General features: G+C 38.3%; 1 protein-coding gene across 1 annotated transcript in view; it reads left to right on the top strand.

Annotated features, from left to right (window-relative positions):
- The window catches only part of LOC139765567 (serine/threonine-protein phosphatase 5-like), a 44,227-nt gene that overhangs the window by 6,797 nt on the left and 14,298 nt on the right, over nucleotides 1–23,132 (top strand). Inside the window, exons 3-9 of the mRNA XM_071693137.1 lie at nucleotides 2,296–2,443; nucleotides 5,908–6,029; nucleotides 6,552–6,822; nucleotides 9,121–9,263; nucleotides 19,103–19,190; nucleotides 19,433–19,652; nucleotides 22,388–22,469. Coding sequence (XP_071549238.1) covers nucleotides 2,296–2,443; nucleotides 5,908–6,029; nucleotides 6,552–6,822; nucleotides 9,121–9,263; nucleotides 19,103–19,190; nucleotides 19,433–19,652; nucleotides 22,388–22,469 — 1,074 coding nt within the window. The remainder of the gene's footprint in view (nucleotides 1–2,295; nucleotides 2,444–5,907; nucleotides 6,030–6,551; nucleotides 6,823–9,120; nucleotides 9,264–19,102; nucleotides 19,191–19,432; nucleotides 19,653–22,387; nucleotides 22,470–23,132) is intronic.

Below are 23,132 nucleotides of genomic sequence, written 5' to 3'. Positions count from 1 at the left end.
AACGAGGAGAAGAGGGAGACCAAATTGGAGGTGGAAAGATGGAGTGAAAAGGATTTTGTGTGATCGGGGCCTGAACATGCAGGAGGGTGAAAGGAGGGCAAGAAATAGAGCGAATTGGAGTGATGTGGTATACAGGGGTTGACGTGCTGTCAGTGGAGTGAATCAAGGCATGTGAAGCGTCTGGGGTAAACCATGGAAAGCTGTGTAGGTATGTATATTTGCGTGTGTGGACGTGTGTATGTACATGTGTATGGGGGGGGGGCCATTTCTTTCGTCTGTTTCCTTGCGCTACCTCGCAAACGCGGGAGACAGCGACAAAGTATAAAAAAAAAAAAAAAAAAAAAAATATATATATATATATATATATATATATATATATATATATATATATATATATATATATATATATATATATATATATATATATATATCCACTTTGATCTTAGCCAAAAGGCCGAGAAGCGATCCCTGGGAATAGGGGAGAAAGAATACTTCCCACGTATTCCCTGTGTGTCGTAGAAGGTGACTAAAAGGGGAGGGAGCGGGGGGCTGGAAATCCTCCCCTCTCGTTTTTTTTTTATTTTTCCAAAAGAAGGAACAGAGAAGGGGACCAGGTGAGGATATTCCCTCAAAGGCCCAGCCCTCTGTTCTTAACGCTACCTCGCTAACGTGGGAAATGGCGAATAGTTTGAAAAAAAGAAAAATATATATATATATATATATATATATATATATATATATATATATATATATATATATATATATATATATATATATATATATAATGCAAGAGTTTTGGAAAGAGGGGCAAGAATGAAGTCTGTTGTGGATGAGAGAGCTTGGGAAGTGAGTCAGTTGTTGTTTGCTGATGATACAGCACTGGTGGCTGATTCATGTGAGAAACTGCAGAAGCTGGTGACTGAGTTTGGTAAAGTGTTTGAAAGAAGAAAGTTAAGAGTAAATGTGAATAAGAGCAAGGTTATTAGGTACAGTAGGGTTGAGGGTCAAGTCAATTGGGAGGTAAGTTTGAATGGAGAAAAACTGGAGGAAGTAAAGTGTTTTAGATATCTGGGAGTGGATCTGGCAGCGGATGGAACCATGGAAGCGGAAGTGAATCATAGGGTGGGGGAGGGGGCGAAAATCCTGGGAGCCTTGAAGAATGTGTGGAAGTCGAGAACATTATCTCGGAAAGCAAAAATGGGTATGTTTGAAGGAATAGTGGTTCCAACAATGTTGTATGGTTGCGAGGCGTGGGCTGTGGATAGAGTTGTGCGCAGGAGGGTGGATGTGCTGAAAATGAGATGTTTGAGGACAGTGTGTGGTGTGAGGTGGTTTGATCGAGTAAGTAATGTAAGGGTAAGAGAGATGTGTGGAAATAAAAAGAGCGTGGTTGAGAGAGCAGAAGAGGGTGTTTTGAAATGGTTTGGTCACATGGAGAGAATGAGTGAGGAAAGATTGACAAAGAGGATATATATATGTCAGAGGTGGAGGGAATGAGAAGTGGGAGACCAAATTGGAGATGGAAAGATGGAGTGAAAAAGATTTTGAGTGATTTGGGCCTGAACTGCATATGCAGGAGGGTGAAAGGCGTGCAAGGAATAGAATGAATTGGAACAATGTGGTATACTGGGGTTGAAGAGCTGTCAGTGGATTGAACCAGGGCATGTGAAGTGTGTGGGGTAAACCATGGAATGTTTTGTGGGGCCTGGATGTGGAAAGGGAGCTGTGGTTTTGGTGCATTATACATGACAGCTAGAGACAGTGTGAACAAATGTGGCCTTTGTTGTCTTTTCCTAGCGCTACCTTGCGCACATGCAGGGGGAGGGAGTTGTTATTTCATGTGTGGCGGGGTGGCGATGGGAATGAATAAAGGCAGACAGTATGAATTATGTATATGTGTGTGTGTGTATATATAGGTATACGTTGAGATGTATAGTTATGTATATTTTCGTGTGTGGATGTGTATGTATATACATGTGTATGTGGGTGGGTTGGGCCATTCTTTCGTCTGTTTCCTTGCGCTACCTCTCTAACGCTGGAGACAGTGACAAAGCAAAATAGAAAAAATATAAAATATGAATATATGTATGTATATGGAACCACAGAATAGTCAACAGTAGTTTTAACTTAGGTGAAATGAAGTTTGAAGATTGTGTCTTGTGTTTACGTCAAGTTCAGACGTAACTGAAGGATGAAGCATAGTTTGAAACTAAGTTATATCCAGGTCAGACGAGGAAGATTTTAACGTGATGAGTTTTTGTAAACTTTTTATGTTATTTGAGGTTTGTATTTCAGGTTACAAAGACTCGCCCTAATGACCGAGATGCCAAATTGAAGTTCAATGAATGTCAGAAAGTGGTTAAGATGCTTATGTTCCAGAAGGCAATAGCTGTTGATGATGATAACAAGTCTGTTGCCCAATCTATTGATTTGGAATCAATGGGTAAGTATAGTGCAGACATATTGGCTTTCTAAGTGTGTAAGATGAAATTAGTGTCTTTTTCTTTGAAAAACTGCAGAGTTGATAGATGAGAGCATAGATACCATAAGAGGGAGGTTCAGTTTACCTAGTAGGGTAAAGGATTCCTTTCTATGTGTATATGTAGAATACTTAATGATACTTAGTAAATCCAGTCAAAAGCTTCATTCACATGGATTTCTTTCTTTTGTTTGTTTATTAATACAACATTTTAGTTATTGATAAGAACACTCTCTGGATTATTTTGCATCATAGCACTCAAGAAGAAACCAAATGTAGGGTTGATATTCAATGCAAACCTGGAATCAGAAATCACGAAATGGCTAGATGTTGAGTCTGCTCCCTCCCCAAATTTAGCATACATTGGCTAGAATTATGAATGCAGAGAAAAATGAAAATGCAGTCACTTAGCCATGCTTACTAAACACTAGGAATACAACAAAAGTGAGATGTCCTTTGATTGAGAAATTGAAAAAGACGTTGGTAATATGGGTAGATCTAGAATTAAACAGATGCCTTTAAGCTTAAGTTGTATAAACAAATGCCTCCCATATAAATTTTCTTTGCATAATTGGTGAGTACTTTCTTTCTGTGGTGGTAATAAAAGTTGGACTTGCAAGGCTCTGGAAATAAACCCATGCATGTACTCTTTGTTTCACTGTGCGCAGATTCACTATACATGTATATTTCCAGGGATGCACCTTTTGTGTTCACATATCCTCAAATTAAAAGAATTTTGATTTTGATAAAACTGTTTCCAAACAAGGTTTGTTTACTACGTAAAACCAAGCATTGGAATAAAAAGTAATATCCCAGGAGTTTAAGAAATGCTGTTGAATATCTGTAGTGCCAGACCTCATGATACTCTAAAACTGCAAGTACTGTAATTCACAAATGCACCAGTCTTATTATGCAAGAAAGAGGAAGAGAGAGGAGGCATAGATAATGTGATTAACAAATTGATTATTATTATTATTTTTTTTTTTTTGCTTTGTCGCTGTCTCCCGCGTTTGCGAGGTAGCGCAAGGAAACAGACGAAAGAAATGGCCCAACCCACCCCCATACACATGTATATACATACGTCCACACACGCAAATATACATACCTACACAGCTTTCCATGGTTTACCCCAGACGCTTCACATGCCTTGATTCAATCCACTGACAGCACGTCAACCCCAGTATACCACATCGCTCCAATTCACTCTATTCCTTGCCCTCCTTTCACCCTCCTGCATGTTCAGGCCCCGATCACACAAAATCTTTTTCACTCCATCTTTCCACCTCCAATTTGGTCTCCCTCTTCTCCTCGTTCCCTCCACCTCCGACACATATATCCTCTTGGTCAATCTTTCCTCACTCATTCTCTCCATGTGCCCAAACCATTTCAAAACACCCTCTTCTGCTCTCTCAACCACGCTCTTTTTATTTCCACACATCTCTCTTACCCTTACGTTACTTACTCGATCAAACCACCTCACACCACACATTGTCCTCAAACATCTCGTTTCCAGCACATCCATCCTCCTGCGCACAACTCTATCCATAGCCCACGCCTCGCAGCCATACAACATTGTTGGAACCACTATTCCTTCAAACATACCCATTTTTGCTTTCCGAGATAATGTTCTCGACTTCCACACATTCTTCAAGGCTCCCAGAATTTTCGTCCCCCTCCCCCACCCTATGATCCACTTCCGCTTCCATGTTTCCATCCGCTGCCAGATCCACTCCCAGATATCTAAAACACTTCACTTCCTCCAGTTTTTCTCCATTCAAACTCACCTCCCAGTTGGCTTGACCCTCAACCCTACTGTACCTAATAACCTTGCTCTTATTCACATTTACTCTTAACTTTCTTCTTTCACACACTTTACCAAACTCAGTCACCAGCTTCTGCAGTTTCTCACATGAATCAGCCACCAGCGCTGTATCATCAGCGAACAACAACTGACTCACTTCCCAAGCTCTCTCATTCCCAACAGACTTCATCCTTGCCCCTCTTTCCAAAACTCTTGCATTCACCACTTTGTAAATATTACTTTAAAGGGAATGAAAATTGAGTAGACTGTGATGAGTGAAGATCTGATTTTTTGGATGTGCTGAACAGACAACTCATTCTCTTAGAAAAATTGAAGATAGTGCATGCAAGCCCATCAGGGTGGGCTTTACTACTGAATTAGCATCTTTCTTTAAAGACTAGAAATGCTGTCTGGATTTCACCACCAATCAAGACAGTATAACATTGTGTAAGATTGATAATAAGAGGACAAACAAGAATACAATATCTGAAAGAAAATGCTGTGAATGAATAAAAGAAATACAACTGATACAAGGTAGAATAGAAGATAGACACAAAACAGCAAAGTGGGGATCAGGGAAATAGTTTAGACACAGGGAGCAGGCTGGAAAGCAAGGAATGAAGTGAAGGAAGGATCATTGAAGAAAAAGGGGAGATCATGGAGTGAAGGAAGAATCATTGAAGAAAAAGGGTAGATCATGGAGTGAAGGAAGAATCATTGAAGAGAAAGGGTAAATCATCTCAAGTCCAACTGTGTATTTGGAATATGCCACTTTTGTAGGCCAGGAAGAACAAATGAGGTGTGTTATGGTTACTGGCACCTAAGTGAATGTTATGTCTAAATCATGAAAGGTAAATGTTGTTTTTAGGACAGGTGAAGGTTTCACTACCTAGAAATGTGTAAGTTAAAAGAAATATGTTACTTTAAGGTATTCCATTGGGCTCACCTTTTGACAAGGACAGAGCAGAATAGACGTAGTGATGAATTTTGTGATTCAGCAGGATAACCAACTGAAACAATACTAGGTAGACTGGAAATGTGTTCACACAAACACAGGAATAAATCAAGAAAGGGGTAAACAGTTAGAGAAAAAAATTTATACTTGCACTGCTTTATTGAAAGATGTAGATCTTGCAACACGTTATTACATTGTGAGAGCTCATTGATTATAGCAAAATGAATGAAACACAATACTATAAAGTCACTTAGAAAATTCTAATTTTGCAGCCAGAAATTTAATGCCTTTCATTTTTGCCAATGTACAGGGATATAAACCATGGATTATTGACAAAATCCCTCTTAAGTGAATCACTGTCTATGGCAAATGATGTTTTTGTAACCTTCATGAAAACTCACAGAAGAGTAGATGGAGAGGGTTGCAGATTCCATCTTACATTTTATGGCTTTATGCTTGAATTACTGTACCTGTGGAGTTAAGTTTTATGTTAAAGACTTGCTTGTAATGACCAAACTGTTAATTATTTTATTGTTGTGGTGGAAATACTGGTTAGATAACAAACTTTAGCTCAGTTAGAGCACTCTTCTGTAAGTTACTTGGCGAGAACCTAAGAAGTTTGCTGAATGTTTGAGTTACAGGTGTTCTAGCGTCACTGTTTTTTCTTTACAGCTATAGAAGATGATTACATAGGACCACGGCTTGAGGATGGGAAGGTAACAGAACAGTTTATGAAGGAATTGATGGAACACTACAAGGCACAGAAGAAACTTCATCGTCGGTATGCTTATAAGGTAATTTAAGAGATAGACGTAAATGAGTCCGTAGGACATAAATCAGAGCTGGATAAATATAGAAATCACTAGGTAGTGAAGTTATGTTAGAAAATTTGAATGTTTCAATGCATGCTTTTTAATTATTTTTCCCTAGGGTTGGAGTACCTGTAAGCCTTTGAGTGAATCTCTTTTTGTATGGGTTTATAAGCTTAAATTGCACAGTATCATCTGGCTTGCTTCTTTGGGTTTTCACAGTCATGGATAAGTTGATCAAACTCATGATGAGTTGCAGGAGTTGGGAATGGAAATGCTACCATCTGGCACAAAAATTTTAAAAGAAAGAGAATTTACGCTCACAGTTATAATTAGCTAACAGCCAGTTACTGGTCAACTTGCGAAATTTGATAGGTTTAATGCATTACTAATGTTTTTAACCTCAACCAATTTGGTGTCTTGGTAAGACATGAAACATTTTGTTGTGGATTTAGTTGTTTAAGCCCAGAAGTCTCTGAAGAACTTAAAATGTATTTTTTTCTCCAGATATTGTTAGATGTGAGAGAACAAATGACGAAGCAGCCCACCTTGGTAGATGTTACAATTCCTGATGACTCCAAGTTCACAGTATGTGGAGATATTCATGGACAATACTATGATCTTATGAACATTTTTGAGCTTAATGGACTACCATCACCTACAAACCCCTACCTCTTCAATGGTGATTTCGTTGATAGAGGATCCTTTTCTGTGGAATGTATTTTTGTTTTATTTGGATTCAAGCTTCTCTATCCTAACCACTTCTTTATGTCAAGAGGTGAGTGGCTCCTAGATTATTGCACATTGTTTGGCATGGGTCTATCAAAATATTCAAAACAAATTTGTGCCATTATATATCAGTCTTATCCACAAGTTTGTGTCATATCAGTCTAATCCACATAAGATGGTGCCTCACATTATAGAAAATGGCCTCATTAAGTACTGGCAGTGATCCATTTTGCATTGCAGTGTCATAGGTTTGTTATATTTTCGTAAAATTTTGCTTGTAGGTAAAGAGTGACTAGGTGGAACATAGCAATATTCTAAAAGAAAAGAGTATTTGCTATATGTAAGATTTACTTAACAATGACACTTCTGTTTGACTGTAATCTTGATAGATAGTGTAGGTTTATTCATTGTGACCCTATCAGTCATCTGTAAAGGGGTACTAAGAAATTATCAGTTACTGTTGCTTTTTTAAATCACTGATATTTATCTTTCAGTCGAAAAGTATCATATGATATATGAGTTTTTTATTGATCATTGCAAGTTAGATCAAAATATCATGTATGATACAGAATTTTCATCAAGTAATTCTTACTGTTGCTTTTTGAAATCATTGTTGATGATGCATGGTATTTTTCTTTCGGTTGAAAACATCATGTACGAGTTCATGGGTGATCACTACAAGTTAAGATTGAAACACCTTGCAAGATACAGTATTTTCATTAAGTAATTGTTAAAGAAAATCTTCTGTTTGGTTTTATCTTGCTGATTTCACAAATGACCTGCCCTTGTATATCTTTTGATTGTATATAATTCACAGAGCTCTCTGTATGGGAAAGTTTTGTGATATCAGGGATTGGTTTCTATGATAAGTATTTTTGTTGCATATGTATCAAACACTAAGTAGGTGCTGGATGTGACCAAAAAAAAAATTCAGTTCATAGTGGGTCTGCTTGTATGAAGGGATGAGGCTAGAGAACCCTAGTCTGCAAAATTGATCTTTTTTATGAGTTAGGTCTAACACCTGCAAATGGAAGTGGAGTCAGAGTCAGAAAAGAGTGGAATTTTTATGTACAATTCCTTCATGGTTCAGGAATATAGCCACATTTAATGGGGTGCAGGCTTTTCTTATTTATGTCATTCATTGGTTACCACAAAATTTGATGTACATTATTCTCTTATTTCCACTGAGAACATTGCTATAATTGATATTTTTTTCATATGTGCTTGCCATTTCTGCATTATTGAGTAATGCAAGAAACAGACAAAGAAATGGCCTCATTCACTCACATCCACTCTTTCGCTGTCATTTATAAATCACCAAAATCAGAGCCTGATATCCATACACAGGCCCCACTTACCTTTTCATGGTTTCACTGATTGCTTCATATGCCCTAGTTTAACGCATTGATAGCCACTGTATACCACTGATGTCCACTGTATACCACCTCATTAGAATTCTCTCTATCTCTTATACACCTTATACTCCTTGTTTGTTCAGGCTTTGAACCCTTAAAGCACCATTCAGTCCATCTCTATTGTGTTTTTCCTCTTTTACTGTTCCCTCCCTTTCTGATGTGTATACCTTCTTAATCATCTTCTCCATATGTTTAAACCATTACTGCAAACCTTGATCAACTCGCTCAGTCGTATATGCCAGTCTTACTACCACACTTCTGTGTAGCAGTGCCGCTCCTTATTTGATAATATACATGGGCCTCCTCAAAACATTGCATCACAGAGCAACATTTTTTAGCAGCAAGTGACCTTTAAGAATCAGGGTGCAATCCCTTAGAATAAGAGGGATTCACATGTCTCATATGTATCATTTATGTATTTTTTCATTATGTAATTTTTTTTATATATGTTTCATTTTCATATATGCACATCATTTACACAGTTAGGACTTTACGTACATGAATGAATATAAAAAAGTATTATATCAAATATATATGCACTTATATGGGTGAAAGTATTTCTTTTATTCTAGAAATGATTATGATAATGGGCATGCAGGTGTGGCATCCTGCCAAGATGACATGTACACTCTGATGATATGTGGGTGACCAAGATGTGTGATATTTTTTCCAGTTCTTTTGGTAGGCTGCTAGTGACCTTTATGGATAAATAGGGGAATCAAACAACACCTGGGAATTCACATGAGGGTGGGAACCATTAATCCTCACATGAAGTATTGAGCAACCTTCATTGATTCCAAATATGAGGTGCAGAGTACAATAAGTGTTAAAAGTGTTGTTTTGTAGTACTATTGCACTTAGATTTGCCACATAGAAAATTTACATGTTTCCCAGATGAATTTTTTGTTGAGTAGTGATTTTCTTTGTCACAGGAAACCATGAGAGTGTAACAATGAATCAGATGTATGGGTTTCAAGGAGAGGTTAAGGCTAAATACACTGCACAAATGGCTGAACTGTTCACAGAAGTTTATAACTGGCTGCCGCTCTGCCACTGTCTCAACAATAGAGTTTTGGTATGTATGTGAATGTATACCAGCATTGTTCAGTCTGCATTGATTAGATTCTATTGTGTGCTTTTAGATATTCATAACGTGCTTTCAGTGACCTGATTACACATAATTTTGAATCCTTTGTACATGAAAGATAACAGAGTAGGAAGGTTTAGTGGATGTAAAGTAGAAAAAATACTGATATGTTAAAGGTATTTGTAAAGGAAGTGTTCCATAGGGTAGTATTTTTGACACATCTTCAGCTTCAGAACATTGCTTGATTTGTGACCGATGATGCTCTTTTTCCACCAAGATTTTGTCATGACTGACTGTCCTTTTTGTTCGTATTATAACCGTCCAGGATAACTGATGGTAAAACTTTCCTTAATTTGACTTTCCTTAATTTGTAAGTATATTCTTTAAGAAATGAGCTTTTTTTTTTTTTTTTATATACTTTGTCGCTGTCTCCCGCGTTTGCGAGGTAGCGCAAGGAAACAGACGAAAGAAATGCCCCCCCCCCATACACATGTATATACATACGTCCACACACGCAAATATACATACCTACACAGCTTTCCATGGTTTACCCCAGACGCTTCACATGCCTTGATTCAATCCACTGACAGCACGTCAACCCCGGTATACCACATCGCTCCAATTCACTCTATTCCTTGCCCTCCTTTCACCCTCCTGCATGCTCAGGCCCCGATCACACAAAATCTTTTTCACTCCATCTTTCCACCTCCAATTTGGTCTCCCTCTTCTCCTCGTTCCCTCCACCTCCGACACATATATCCTCTTGGTCAATCTTTCCTCACTCATTCTCTCCATGTGCCCAAACCACTTCAAAACACCCTCTTCTGCTCTCTCAACCACACTCTTTTTATTTCCACACATCTTTCTTACCCTTACGTTACTCACTCGATCAAACCACCTCACACCACACATTGTCCTCAAACATCTCATTTCCAGCACATCCATCCTCCTGCGCACAACTCTATCCATAGCCCACGCCTCGCAACCATACAACATTGCTGGAACCACTATTCCTTCAAACATACCCATTTTTGCTTTCCGAGATAATGTTCTCGACTTCCACACATTCTTCAAGGCTCCCAGAATTTTCGTCCCCTCCCCCACCCTATGATCCACTTCCGCTTCCATGGTTCTATCCGCTGCCAGATCCACTCCCAGATATCTAAAACACTTCACTTCCTCCAGTTTTTCTCCATTCAAGCTCACCTCCCAATTGACTTGACCCTCAACCCTACTGTACCTAATAACCTTGCTCTTATTCACATTTACTCTTAACTTTCTTCTTCCACACACTTTACCAAACTCAGTCACCAGCTTCTGCAGTTTCTCACATGAATCAGCCACCAGCGCTGTATCATCAGCGAACAACAACTGACTCACTTCCCAAGCTCTCTCATCCCCAACAGACTTCATACTTGCCCCTCTTTCCAAAACTCTTGCATTCACCTCCCTAACAACCCCATCCATAAATAAATGAGCTTTATACCACATATATGAGAGAATTTCCTCTGCAAGCAAACAACATTATGGGGATGTAGGATCTATTTGATTTTTTATTCCCCACAACCCTGATTACACCTGACTAGATTCACTTATTCTTACAACCAAACTTTGTAATTCCCAGTTGTTTAGTGGATAACTAATATAAAACTGTACATACTTTGATAATGTACAACTAGTTGCCCTAAAGATGTCTTTGAGAAGTTAACAAAAGCTTGGCATCTCAGTCTTTCTGCATGTTGTAGAAGGCGACTAAAAGGGATGGGAGCAGGGGGCTGGAAATCCTCCCCATCAAGTTTTTATTTTTCCAAAAGAAGGAACAGAGAAGGGGGCCAAGTGAGGGTTTTCCCTCTAGAGCTCCGTTCTTTTTTCTTTACGCTGCCTTGCTAGCATGGGAAGTGGTGAGTATGTGTAAAAGGGGTGGGATCTGGGGGCCAGAAAAAAAATATTCATTATTGTATTAAATACATATTTGCCATTTCCCACATTAGCAAGGTACCATTAAGAACAGAGGGAAAATCCTCACTTGGCCCCCTTCTCTGTTCCTTTGGAAAAGTAAAAACTGGACGGGAGGATTTCCAACCTCTCTCTTTCTCTCTGTCTGTCTGTCTGTCTCTGTCACTCTGTCTCTGTCTCTCTCTGTCTCTCTCTGTCTCTGTCTCTCTCTGTCTCTGTCTCTGTCTCTCTCTGTCTCTGTCTCTCTCTGTCTCTGTCTCTCTCTGTCTCTGTCTCTGTCTCTCTCTGTCTCTGTCTCTCTCTGTCTCTGTCTCTCTCTGTCTCTGTCTCTGTCTCTCTCTGTCTCTGTCTCTCTCTGTCTCTGTCTCTCTCTGTCTGTCTCTCTCTGTCTCTGTCTCTCTCTGTCTCTGTCTCTCTCTGTCTCAGTCTCTCTCTGTCTCTGTCTCTCTCTGTCTCTGTCTCTCTCTGTCTCTCTCTGTCTCTCTCTGTCTCTCTCTGTCTCTCTCTCTCTCTCCCTTTTTAGTCACCTTCTATGACATGTAGTGAATACGTGGAAAGTATTCTTCCTGCCCTATCCCTGATGCTTGCAAGGAAGGAGTGCAAATGACTGGGAGATGTATAAGGGAAACAGAGAGGAGGTCAAGAGGAAGGTGCAAGGGTTGAAAAGAGGGCAAAAGAGAGTTGAGGAGAGAGAGTTTCATTAAACTTTAGGGAGAATAAAAAGATTTTTTGAAGGAGGTAAATAGTGTATGTTAGACAAGAGAATAAATGGGAACATCAGTGAAGGGGGCAAGTGATTACAGGTAGTAATGAAGTGAGGAGATGGAGTGAGTATTTTGAATGTTTGGTGAATGTGTTTGATGATAGAGTGGCAGATATAGGGTGTTTGGGTCAAGGTGTGTGAGGTGAGACAGTCAGGGAGAGTGGTTTGGTGAAGAGAGAAGTGGTGAAACCTTGTGGAAGATAAAATCCGGCAAGGTGGTGGGTTTGGATGGTATTGCAGTTGAATTCATTAAGAGTGGGGGTGACAGTGTTGGTGATTGGTTGGTAAGGATATTCAGTGTATGTTTGGATCATGGGAAGTGCCTGAGGATTGGCAGAATACAGGCATAGTGCCTATGTACAAAGTTTACCAAATGGCATACTAGCTATGTCTCTTCATTGTATATCAACTGACTTATATTTCTTTCTTGTATCTCCCCTGATGATGTGATTATTACATGTTTCATTTCCCTGTGGACTCATAGGAATCCATACATAAATGTAATAAAAAGAGTGTCGTTGAAAGAGCAGAAGAGGGTGTGTTGAAATGGTTTGGACATATGGAGAGAACGAGTCAGGAAAGGTTGACAAAGAGGATATATGTTTCAGAGGTGGAGGGAATGAGAAGTGGGAAACCAAATTGGAGGTGGCAGGATGGAGTGAAAAAGATTTTGAGTGATCAGGGCCTGAACATGCAGGAGGGTGAGAGGTGTGCAAGGAATAGAGTGAATTGGAACGATGTGGTATTACAGGGTCGACGTCCTGTCAGTGTACTGAACCAGGGCATGTGAAAGGTCTGGGGTAAACCATGGAAAGGTCTGTTGGGCCTGGATGTGGATAGGGTACCATGGTTTTGGTGCATTACACATGACAAAGATCCTCTCAATACATATGCATTTCAATATTCTTGGCATCCAGTTCTATGCAACAGCCCTGGATATTTCTCACCCAAACCACTCTATAACCACCCAGTAATCCCCAAGTTGAAATAAACATTTACACCTGCATCAACTTTCATAACCTCTTCTCACAAATCCCCCCGTCCTAACAAATATAACACTGACAAAACACACTCATTGAAATAACCTGGTAAGTTCTAAACAGCTGACCTCCTTACTCAGTTTCGAATACATTCCACCAGACATCCATCCATCAGAAACAACACTCATCAGACAAACATGAGTCACTTTTTCCTGCTTATACTTTGAAGAGCACCCATCACCATAAAACAATACAAACACTGTTTCATCACATCCTAAGACACTTCATACCCTTGATGCAACTACCACAAAGAAGACATTGAGCACTTACCACTCAGTTGCCTTGCTTTTTTTTTTGCATACACACACAAAAAAAAAAAAAGATCATAAAACTTTATGATCTGTAGTCCTGACACGTGGACATAGCCTGCTTCATCAGTGTTGCAGGAGCCTCATAAGGATAAGAGGGACTCCTGGGGCTGACAGTAAGTAAGTATGTGTATACATATGAGTTGTGGTCAAAAAGTTCTAAGAATTTGTTTATTACATGTGGCCATATGGAGGTAGTAGACTATGCTGATGTGTAAACATAGGAGATATATGAGTAATTTTATTAAGATGTTCTGTTTGATAGAGGGATAAAGTTTGGAGAAACCGCCACCAGTTGTGTGAAAATGGCTCATGGTTTCTGCACCATGACAACACTCCTTCACACACTATTGTCTCTGTTCAAAAATTTTGGGGTTTAAAAACATTCCTGTTATACCACACCTTCCATATTCATCTGACTGTACCCCATGTGATTTTTTATCTGTTCTAAAATACAAAATGAATCTGAAAGGTGGAAGATGTGATAACGTTCCAACCATCCATAATTATGTGTAAGTGCAACTTGATCAGTTCTTGGTTGAAGACTTCCAGTGCTGCTTCCAAAATTGGAAGAAATGCTGGTACTTGCATATCATCAGAGGGAGATTTGATAGGGATTGCTCATAAGAATGTTGTATGTACATACACTCTTTGGTAAAGTAAAGGCTAAGTTTTAGAATGTTTTGATCACACCTCGTATATATTTTTTCATGTGCCTGTGTACTGCTTCCCACCTTATTGAGGTAGCATCTGTGTATTTATGCAAGAAGGTTAATTCTTTTGGCCCAAAGCCATTTATACTTTGTACTAATGTTAGCTAGAAGGACTAATGTTTTTGCAGATGTGACCTCCTAACCACCTAATAAAAGGTGTCTGTCAGGCAGAAGCTGTAATATCAGAATTTCCACGTCCAAAATCTGCCACTTGTACCATCTGCTAGTTTCAACTCTGCTGACAGCCAGCTCAACCTACTTAAATTTGTCCAGGCACAGAACAGTTGCAGTGGTTATTAGTAGCAAATATATATTTCCTAAATGGACTTTGATGCTATAGATTTCTCTGGTCTATGAGGCAAGTCAGCATAAGCTAACAATTAAGGACAAACAGTAATCACATACGACAGTTGATGATTAATTGCTTCCTTTTTGCCCTACCTTAGTAGTCTTTGTTGTCTAGACCACCTCTTTATGATGATTGTTAAAATGTATGTTAGATCAGCATGTTAACAGAGTAGTGTTAAGTCAGGAGTGAGGTGAGCACCAGTGTCCCTGTTAGTTTGCTATTCCACCTGCATTGCTTAGTGGCATATGTTTTGCAACTGTTAGTTTGCTATTCCACCTGCATTGCTTAGTGGCATATGTTTTGCAACTGTTAGTTTGCTATTCCACCTGCATTGCTTAGTGGCATATGTTTTGCAACACTTAACAGTTAGCTCACCTTCATAGGAGTGAGTATTATTCTTCTTTTTTTCTTTCAAACTATTCGCCATTTCCTGCATTAGCGAGGTAGCATAAGAACACAGGACTGGGCCTTTGAGGGACTACCCTCACCTGGCCCAATTCTCTGTTCCTTCTTTTGGAAAATTAAAAAAAGAAAAAAAAGAGAGAGAGGGGAGGATTTCCAGCCCCCAGCTCCCTCCCCTTTTAGTCGCCTTCTACGACACGCAGGGAATACGTGGGAAGTATTCTTTCTCCCCTATCCCCAGGGATAAGTATTATTCTTATATTTGTATATTGACTGCTTTTGGGTGAGATGAGAACTGCAACCACACCCTTTGCTTGTGTAAATTATAGGTAATTGAATGATGCCAAGTTGTTAATCAACCAATAGTCTATCGTAATTTCATGGTACAGCTCACTTCTTTATTAATTTAGTTTTCTTGATCTAACACAGAAAGTTTTTTTAAGTAATCCAAGAAAATTATGTAGAGTTCAACAGCCATAATAATAGTTTCAGTGATTTTCTTTTGCTCAGGGTCTCTGAATGGTTCAGCATGAAGAATTTCACCCTGAACCAATGTAAGTAGCTAATGCTTATTCACCTCTCCATCTTTGTAATGCTTGTTTATGTTGATGTTGCAGATGTTCTGCATGGCATGCCATAAATACTAAGTGCCTTATTTTCTTGTGAGTATCAGGAATGACCTTATTAAGAGCATTGGACATCATGTCACCTCTTAATAGAACTAATAAAATACGGGATCTGTAATTGTATTTATGTATTTCTAACATGATACATCATGGTGCTAATCACAGCACATGCAAATCCTGTGTCTGAAAAGTTGTAGTGATGAAACTCTTTACTCAGTCCCATGCAGTGCTATCATTGTTTTTGTAGCCATATTATGAAAGCAGTTGTGGATGTGATTTGACATTTCACAAATGCAAGTCATTCCATATGTTGAGTTGTTCTCGGTTTTACTAACACGATGTAATGTTTGATTCTCCTTAATATTTTATCGATGACTTTTGATCCTTTTTACATTCTGTTTAGTGGAAATGTAATAGTAATGATGTTGCAGTGTTAGAAGTTATCAGTAACAGTTAACGATTATTTTTCCATGTAATATGAAGGATATGCTTCCTGCTACTGAAAGATCTTTGATTTTACATCATCTGTTATAATTGATGCCCTCTGTTTTGCAGTTATCCATAATAATTTCATACTTCTTTGATTGTTTTTATTTCTTAAATTCATATGAACGTAACTTATTTTCCCACCTATGGACAGAGCCTTATGAGCATTGTAGGGACCACTTGGTCATTGACAAATTAAAACATTGCTGTATCCTCCAGAATGTGATACATCCATGAGGATTCACCCTCTTCTCTTTAATCTTCTTTAAATCTATGAGGCTGTAAAATGTTAGTTTAAAAGGATTAAGTAACTGCACAGCAATCTGTCCAGGCTTACAATGTCATAGAAAGGAGATGAGGTGGTGCCAGGCTGTTATGCTTATTCAATCATTTCCACATTTATAATTCAGAAGTTTGGATCTACTGATCATTGCTTTATGTCATTTTGTGGTTTGTTAATTTTTGCTTCTGGCCTTCAGAGATGTTAGAAGGATATTGTGTCTTCTAAAATAGGTTTTCCATGGTAGAAATATTGATTATTTTGCATTTTGAAAACTATTGTATATGGAGACATCACTGGCATCATCTGCTTCAATATGATAGGAACATTTGACTCTTTTGGTGATTAGCTTAACCTTTACTTTTTATTTTTAGTGTTTGAACTTTTCCTTTTCACTTTACATAGTTTTAAATCTTTTGATTTAAATAAGTGTAATGTTGAAATTTCAAAATTACTACAATTGAAGTATCCACAATAATCTATGTAGGACTTGGATTTGAAGGATGCTTACTAGCTTACTAGCTTACTAGCATGGGATTCTTTATCTCAGGATGGAGAAGTTCATAGCATACCAGGTGGGCGAGGAAACTGAATAGTTCAGAATGGGGATCAGTTTCCATTAAGGGTAGGTCGTTTCTTCAGTTTTGTTAATGTTTTTCTCTGAAATCCATACTTAATGTAGATATGCTCTCATACTGGTGTGGCTGTATCTGTTGGAGAGAAATGTGTGTTTTCAAAGATAAAAACCAATACTCTTGGCAGAACTTGTGGACATTCATTTATTTCCCATTCCCTTCATTTCCTCTTTCATTTTTGGAAAAAAAGATGTGTTCTAAACACAGGCACCAGTTGTTGGCCAGGGAATGAGGAAGGGTAATAGCTTGGTGTCATCTCACGTTTGTGCCATGATATCAAAGGGCTGGGCGGATTGTCAAATGATCTTAGGACCTGCAATAAGCATCTGCTAATTTCTTGTTTTACGATGATCATAGGAGGCGAGTCCTCATTAACACAGCAAGTTTTATATAAACCTGAAACTGGTGAACCGATTGTCTACTGTCACATTTCTGCCTGGTCCTGAGATAGGAGCATTATCCTGGGGACAACAGTTACTGGAGAATTTTCTACCTTGAATTGTCCAACTGGCTGCTTACCTATTTAAATCTTCATTTTGAATACAAGTATGTTGTGATATCGGCTATAACTGATATCTCTGCACCACACTTGGCAGGTTTATTTGGCATATTACCTGATTGGGCAGCAACTCTAGAAAAGTAAGAGCATTGTATCAACAGCAGCACACTGTGAGGGAGAATAATTCATCAAGCAATTCTCAAAAAATTTTCAGAAACATTTGTGAATGGGGTAACTCTATTGAATAACCTGCTTGCAGGACATTTTCCTTCATCATATCTTAAATCATGAGAAATCTGAAACAGTAAAGACACATTATTCCTTGGAAGATTTTCATGCCCATATCATCTGTACAGCATAGATCATCTAAATTCCTTTTCTCTGAAAATTGCCTTTCAACAATAACAACTCCAGGAAAGCTTTCATTTTCACACAGCCTGTACCTCTTGCCTTGCCATTTTGTGCATACTTCACTCTCCCATCTTGTAAAGGTTCATTTTTGTCTTTGAAATACCAAAACTTACATGTATGATATAGAGAAACAAAAGTTCCTAAAATGTTTGTGGATTTTGTAGCGGATCTTTCGGCCCTTTTTGCTCCATGTGCATGTATGCCTGGATTTCGTTGTAGTCTGTGGCCAAGATATGCAGACTCTGTTCAGCCTCATCATATTGTCCTCATGTTCACTATCACAGGAAGTCATGCAACATCTTTCTAATCCTGTTACTTTCAGTGTCTTTAGCCATCTTCGTTCTGGAGGAAAATAAGTGCATACTCTATCAGGAGTTTCAAGAAAGGCCTCAGTGCTGCCATCTGTTGGTGGCAATGTTCACAGAGTTTCTGGGTAGAAAAACAAATCTGAATATGAACATAGAGTTAATTATTGTTTGTTACCTTATACTTTGTTTCTTAATTCGTATAGTTCTAGTCGCATTTATTATTCATTGGGCCCTTGCCTGATAACCTGAAGTATCAGTCCTTCCTAGAAATATATCACAGTGGTAATGAAAAGGTGAGAGAGATGTGTGGAAATAAAAAGTGTGTGGTTAAGAGAGCAGAAGAGGGCGTGTTGAAATGGTTTGGACATGTGGAGAGAATGAGTGAGGAGAGATTGACAAAGAGGATATATGTGTAAGAGATGAGGGGAACAAGGAGAAGCAGGAGACCAAATTGAAGGTGGAAGGATGGAATGAAAAAGATTGGCGATCAGGGCCTGAACATACAGGAGGGTGAGAGGCATGCAAGGAATAGAATGAATTGGAACGATGTGGTATACCAGGGTCGATGTGCTGAACCAGGGCATGTGAAGCATCTGGGGTGAACCATGGAAAGGTCTGTGGGGCCTGGCTGTAGATAGGGAACTGTGGTTTTGGTGCATTACACATGACGGCCAGAGACTGAGTGTGAACAAATGAGGCCTTTTTGTCTGTTTTCCTGGCGCTACCAAGCTGAAGCAGAGGGTATCGATGCTGTTTCCTGTGGGGCGGGGTAGCACCAGGATGGATGAAGGCAAGTAAGTATGTATATGCACATGTTCATATATGCATGTCTGTGTATGTATGTATATGTGTATATGTTGATATGTATATGTATGTATATGTGCGTGTATGGGCGTTTATGTATATTATTTCATTTATCTTACTTAATCTCCATTCTTCGTCTGTTTCCTGGTGCTACCATAAACGCAGGAATTTTCAAGCCTGCTCCATTTTGGGTAATATATCCCATCCTTTTGCACATTGGTAATTATGTAAACTTACTTGTTGACAGGTAATGCATGGAGGACTCTTCTCTGAAGACAATGTCACCTTAGATGATATAAGAAAAACAGACAGGAATAGACAACCTCCAGAAGAAGGTCATTTGATTGCATTTCCTTAATCTTGAATTTTATCTCATAAAGTGAACAAGTCTTAGTCTTGAATCATAAGAATATTTAATGCATTTCATCTTACAATATTTGTGGGTCCTTTTCTAGATTTGATTGCTATTTCATGTATTTGGTGGTTTTTCATGAATCTGAGAGTAATATTTAAAATATTAAAAGAAATATAATTATGAACTGTGATGCATTGTAACTGAAGTAAACATATTCATCAGGTATTATGTGCGAGTTATTATGGAGTGACCCCATGCCTGGGTTAGGTCGAGCTCCAAGCAAACGTGGTGTAGGTATCCAATTTGGTCCAGATGTCACCAAGAGATTTCTAGAGAAGAATAACCTAGAATATATTATTCGATCCCATGAAGTCAAAGCAGAGGGGTATGAAATAGCCCACGATGGAAAATGTATTACGGTGTTTTCGGCACCAAATTACTGGTAAGACCTTGGTATATGCATGGAGCCATTTCTTCATATCTCTGTTTAATATGTACATACTTTATATCAGATTAAAATCAGAATGACTGTGCAGAGCCTTTCCCAGACACCATATACTTAGTTAGGGACCAGCTTCACATATTCAAGTGTCAGGACCCCAGCAGTAGTCCATATTGGTGTGGCTGTCACTGAAACAAATTCCCAGTTTCTTCCATGTAGTAAGAAGCATGTGAAAGGAATGAGTTGATCTGAATGATAGTGAATATTTATCTTTATACTGAATTACATATGAACTTATATTTTTTCTTTTCAATGAAAAAGCATGAGCAGATTGATTTATCTGGATATATCATTTGTATTATTTTTTATTTTTTTTATTTTGCTTTGTCGCTATCTCCTGCATTAGCGAGGTAGTGCAAGGAAACTCATGAAAGAATGGCTCAACCCACCCACATACACATGTATATACATACATGTCCACACACGCAAATATACATACCTATACATCTCAACGTATAGGTATTTGTATTATTTTTTATTTTTTTATTTTGCTTTGTCGCTGTCTCCTGCATTAGCGAGGTAGCGCAAGGAAACTCATGAAAGAATGGCTCAACCCACCCACATACACATGTATATACATACATGTCCACACACGCAAATATACATACCTATACATCTCAACGTATACATATATATACACACGCAGACATATACATATACACACATGTACATAAATTCATACTGTCTGCCTTTATTCATTCCTATTCATTCCCATTGCCACCTCGCCACGCCTGAAATAACAACCCCCTCCCCGCTCATGTGTGCAAGGTAGCGCTAGGAAAAGACAACAAAGGCCTCGTTCATTCACACTCAGTCTCTAGCTGTCATGTAATAATGCACCGAAACCACAGCTTCTTTTCCACATCCAGGCCCCACAGAACTTTCCATGGTTTACCCCAGACGCTTCACATGCCCTGGTTCAATCCATTGACAACACGTCGACCCTGGTAAACCACATCATTCCAATTCCCTCTGTTCCTTGCACACCTTTCACCCTCCTGCATGTTCAGGCCCCGATCACTCAAAATCTTTTTCACTCCATCTTTCCACCTCCAATTTGGTCTCTCAATCTCCTTGTTCCCTTCACCTCTGACACATATATTCTCTTGGTCAATCTTTCGTCACTCATTCTCTCCATGTGACCAAACCATTTCAAAACACCCTCTTCTGCTCTCTCAACCACACTCTTTTTATTACCACACATCTCTCTTACCCTATTATTACTTACTCGATCAAACCACCTCACACCACATATTGTCCTCAAACATCTCATTTCCAGCACATCCACCCTCCTCCGCACAACTCTATCCATAGCATTTGTAAAAAGTAAAAAATTTCTTGCTAAGTTACTGGGAAATTCATAGGATATAACACATAGGGGGAAAATGGTACTGAATATTCCAGATTAACATATCTAGATTATCATAACTGCAGTACATTTATACTTTGAACTCAATCTTAGCTCTGTTTACTTATATGTAAACTCACAATCTTCAAATTTTAGGATATAAATATTTTTTTGGGAAAATTAAACTACATAATACTGTATGGTATGTTGTTCTCTACTCATTCTGCTGATGTCATTAACTGTGCCTTTTGTGAAGTTTATTTTAAGAGGGGTGATTAGTATGACCAGATGTTCATTTCTGGTGCAGAGAAAGACTGTTTATAAAAGGACTGCTACAGGTATTAGATTGGTGAGTGAAAGGCAGGAATGATTGTCTTGAATAAGGATATTTCCATTTAGAGCTTGCATAAAATGCTGAGGGCAAAGGAGGAAGTTGAATTTGAAGACAATGAAGCAAGTTAGGGTCATGTTTGAGAAATGGTCCTCAGTATATGGAATATTAACTGAAGATGGACAAATCAAATAATGAAGAATCTGCAAGATGTAGGAACTGTTTGAAATTGGTTGGGAAAAGAGGACATTTAGTTGTAATAGACTGGTACAGGTACAAAAGAGTCAAGAGATCAAAATTGGAAGACAAATTGAGTGAGTGGGTGAAGGAGATTGTTTTGTTTGTTGGACTATATTTAGCAGTGCAAAGGCCTTTTTCATTGTAGGACATTCAGATTCCATGCTGTATGGTAGGGGCAGCAGTAGAAATTATAAGTAGATTTTTTTTTGTCAATGCCTCCCCTACTTTCTTACGAGTGACTTACAGAACCTCTTGTGACAAGATCATTGAACTTATGCTTTTTTTCTCCAGATCTTGGCTTCCTATATTTGTTTTTATAGTTAACCATAGGTTCTATGTCATTGGTGATGATGAAGACCACTAATATGTATAGTTCATCTGTCCTAGGTTCAAATAAACCTGGGAGCACATACAGATGAAAATTTATGCTATGAAAGTTTATTCTTGTACCATTTCTGTACTCACTTTCTTTATCCATTTACTTTGGAAGGTAAAGCACTGAACATTATCATAGGTAATGAAGCACAACCTTTTGTTTTCTTAGGTAGAACAGGTTTTTTTTTTAAGTGTGAAAACTGTGAAGCTACCCACCTGTGTAGAGAGAATATAAAACTTATGTAGATACTGACATTATATAGATATATATAGTACTGTTTACAAATACTCTTTTAATAGAAATTTGATAGAGGCTAAACTATGATCCGACCCATTACTGAACGTTGTAATAAATAACTTTATTGCTTTTTCTCCTTTCAGTGATACAATGGGCAACAAAGGATCCTTTATCACTATGAATGGTAAAGATTTGAAGGCCAGATATACAACATATGAAGCTGTGGTAAGTTATAGTATTTATAGTTTATTTTTTTTACCGCTCTTGTGAATGAAATCCAGCTTTATATTAAGTATAGAATATAAAGTAATCCCTTTTATACATTTAAGTGACCTAAATTTAAGAATGGAACGCATTTCCTTATACTTTCTGCTGTTCAAGACAGTATATTCTTTTTTTTTTGTGATCTGTTTTATTCCTTCAAGAGAACCTTGATAATTCACAAGATTAACTTCATTGGTGGCTGAATTTTCTTTAAGAGTTTTCATCAAAAACTTCAAACATATAGCAATCTTACTGTTGGTCAACTGTTTAGTAAGCATCTACTTGCTGTATAAACAGGAAATGGCTGCATATTTGTAATCGTTCATGCAGAGCTTAGAGAAATCGCACTTGATTTGTATATTAGAGACTCGCACCATTCCGTTTCTTTTTATCTGTCTCTCAGTTTGTTTTTCTCTTTTTCACTACTCTTTGTCTCTGTATCCATCTTTTTCTGTTTGTGTATCGGATTCCTGTTTCCATTGTAATCTCTCAACCCATGCCCAATACAGTATATTAAAGTTGAGCATAGACCTCCACAGTCATTAAAGAGCTTCTTACTTTTTCACTTCACACATGATATGTGAGATCAGTCTCCATCCACACCATCTCTGAATATAGAATACT

This window comes from Panulirus ornatus, chromosome 55 (genome assembly GCF_036320965.1).
Source record: "Panulirus ornatus isolate Po-2019 chromosome 55, ASM3632096v1, whole genome shotgun sequence".
Classification (NCBI taxonomy): Eukaryota; Metazoa; Arthropoda; class Malacostraca; order Decapoda; family Palinuridae; genus Panulirus; species Panulirus ornatus.
Note: the sequence above shows the minus strand (reverse complement) of the source record. Positions and strands in the feature narration are given on the sequence as shown.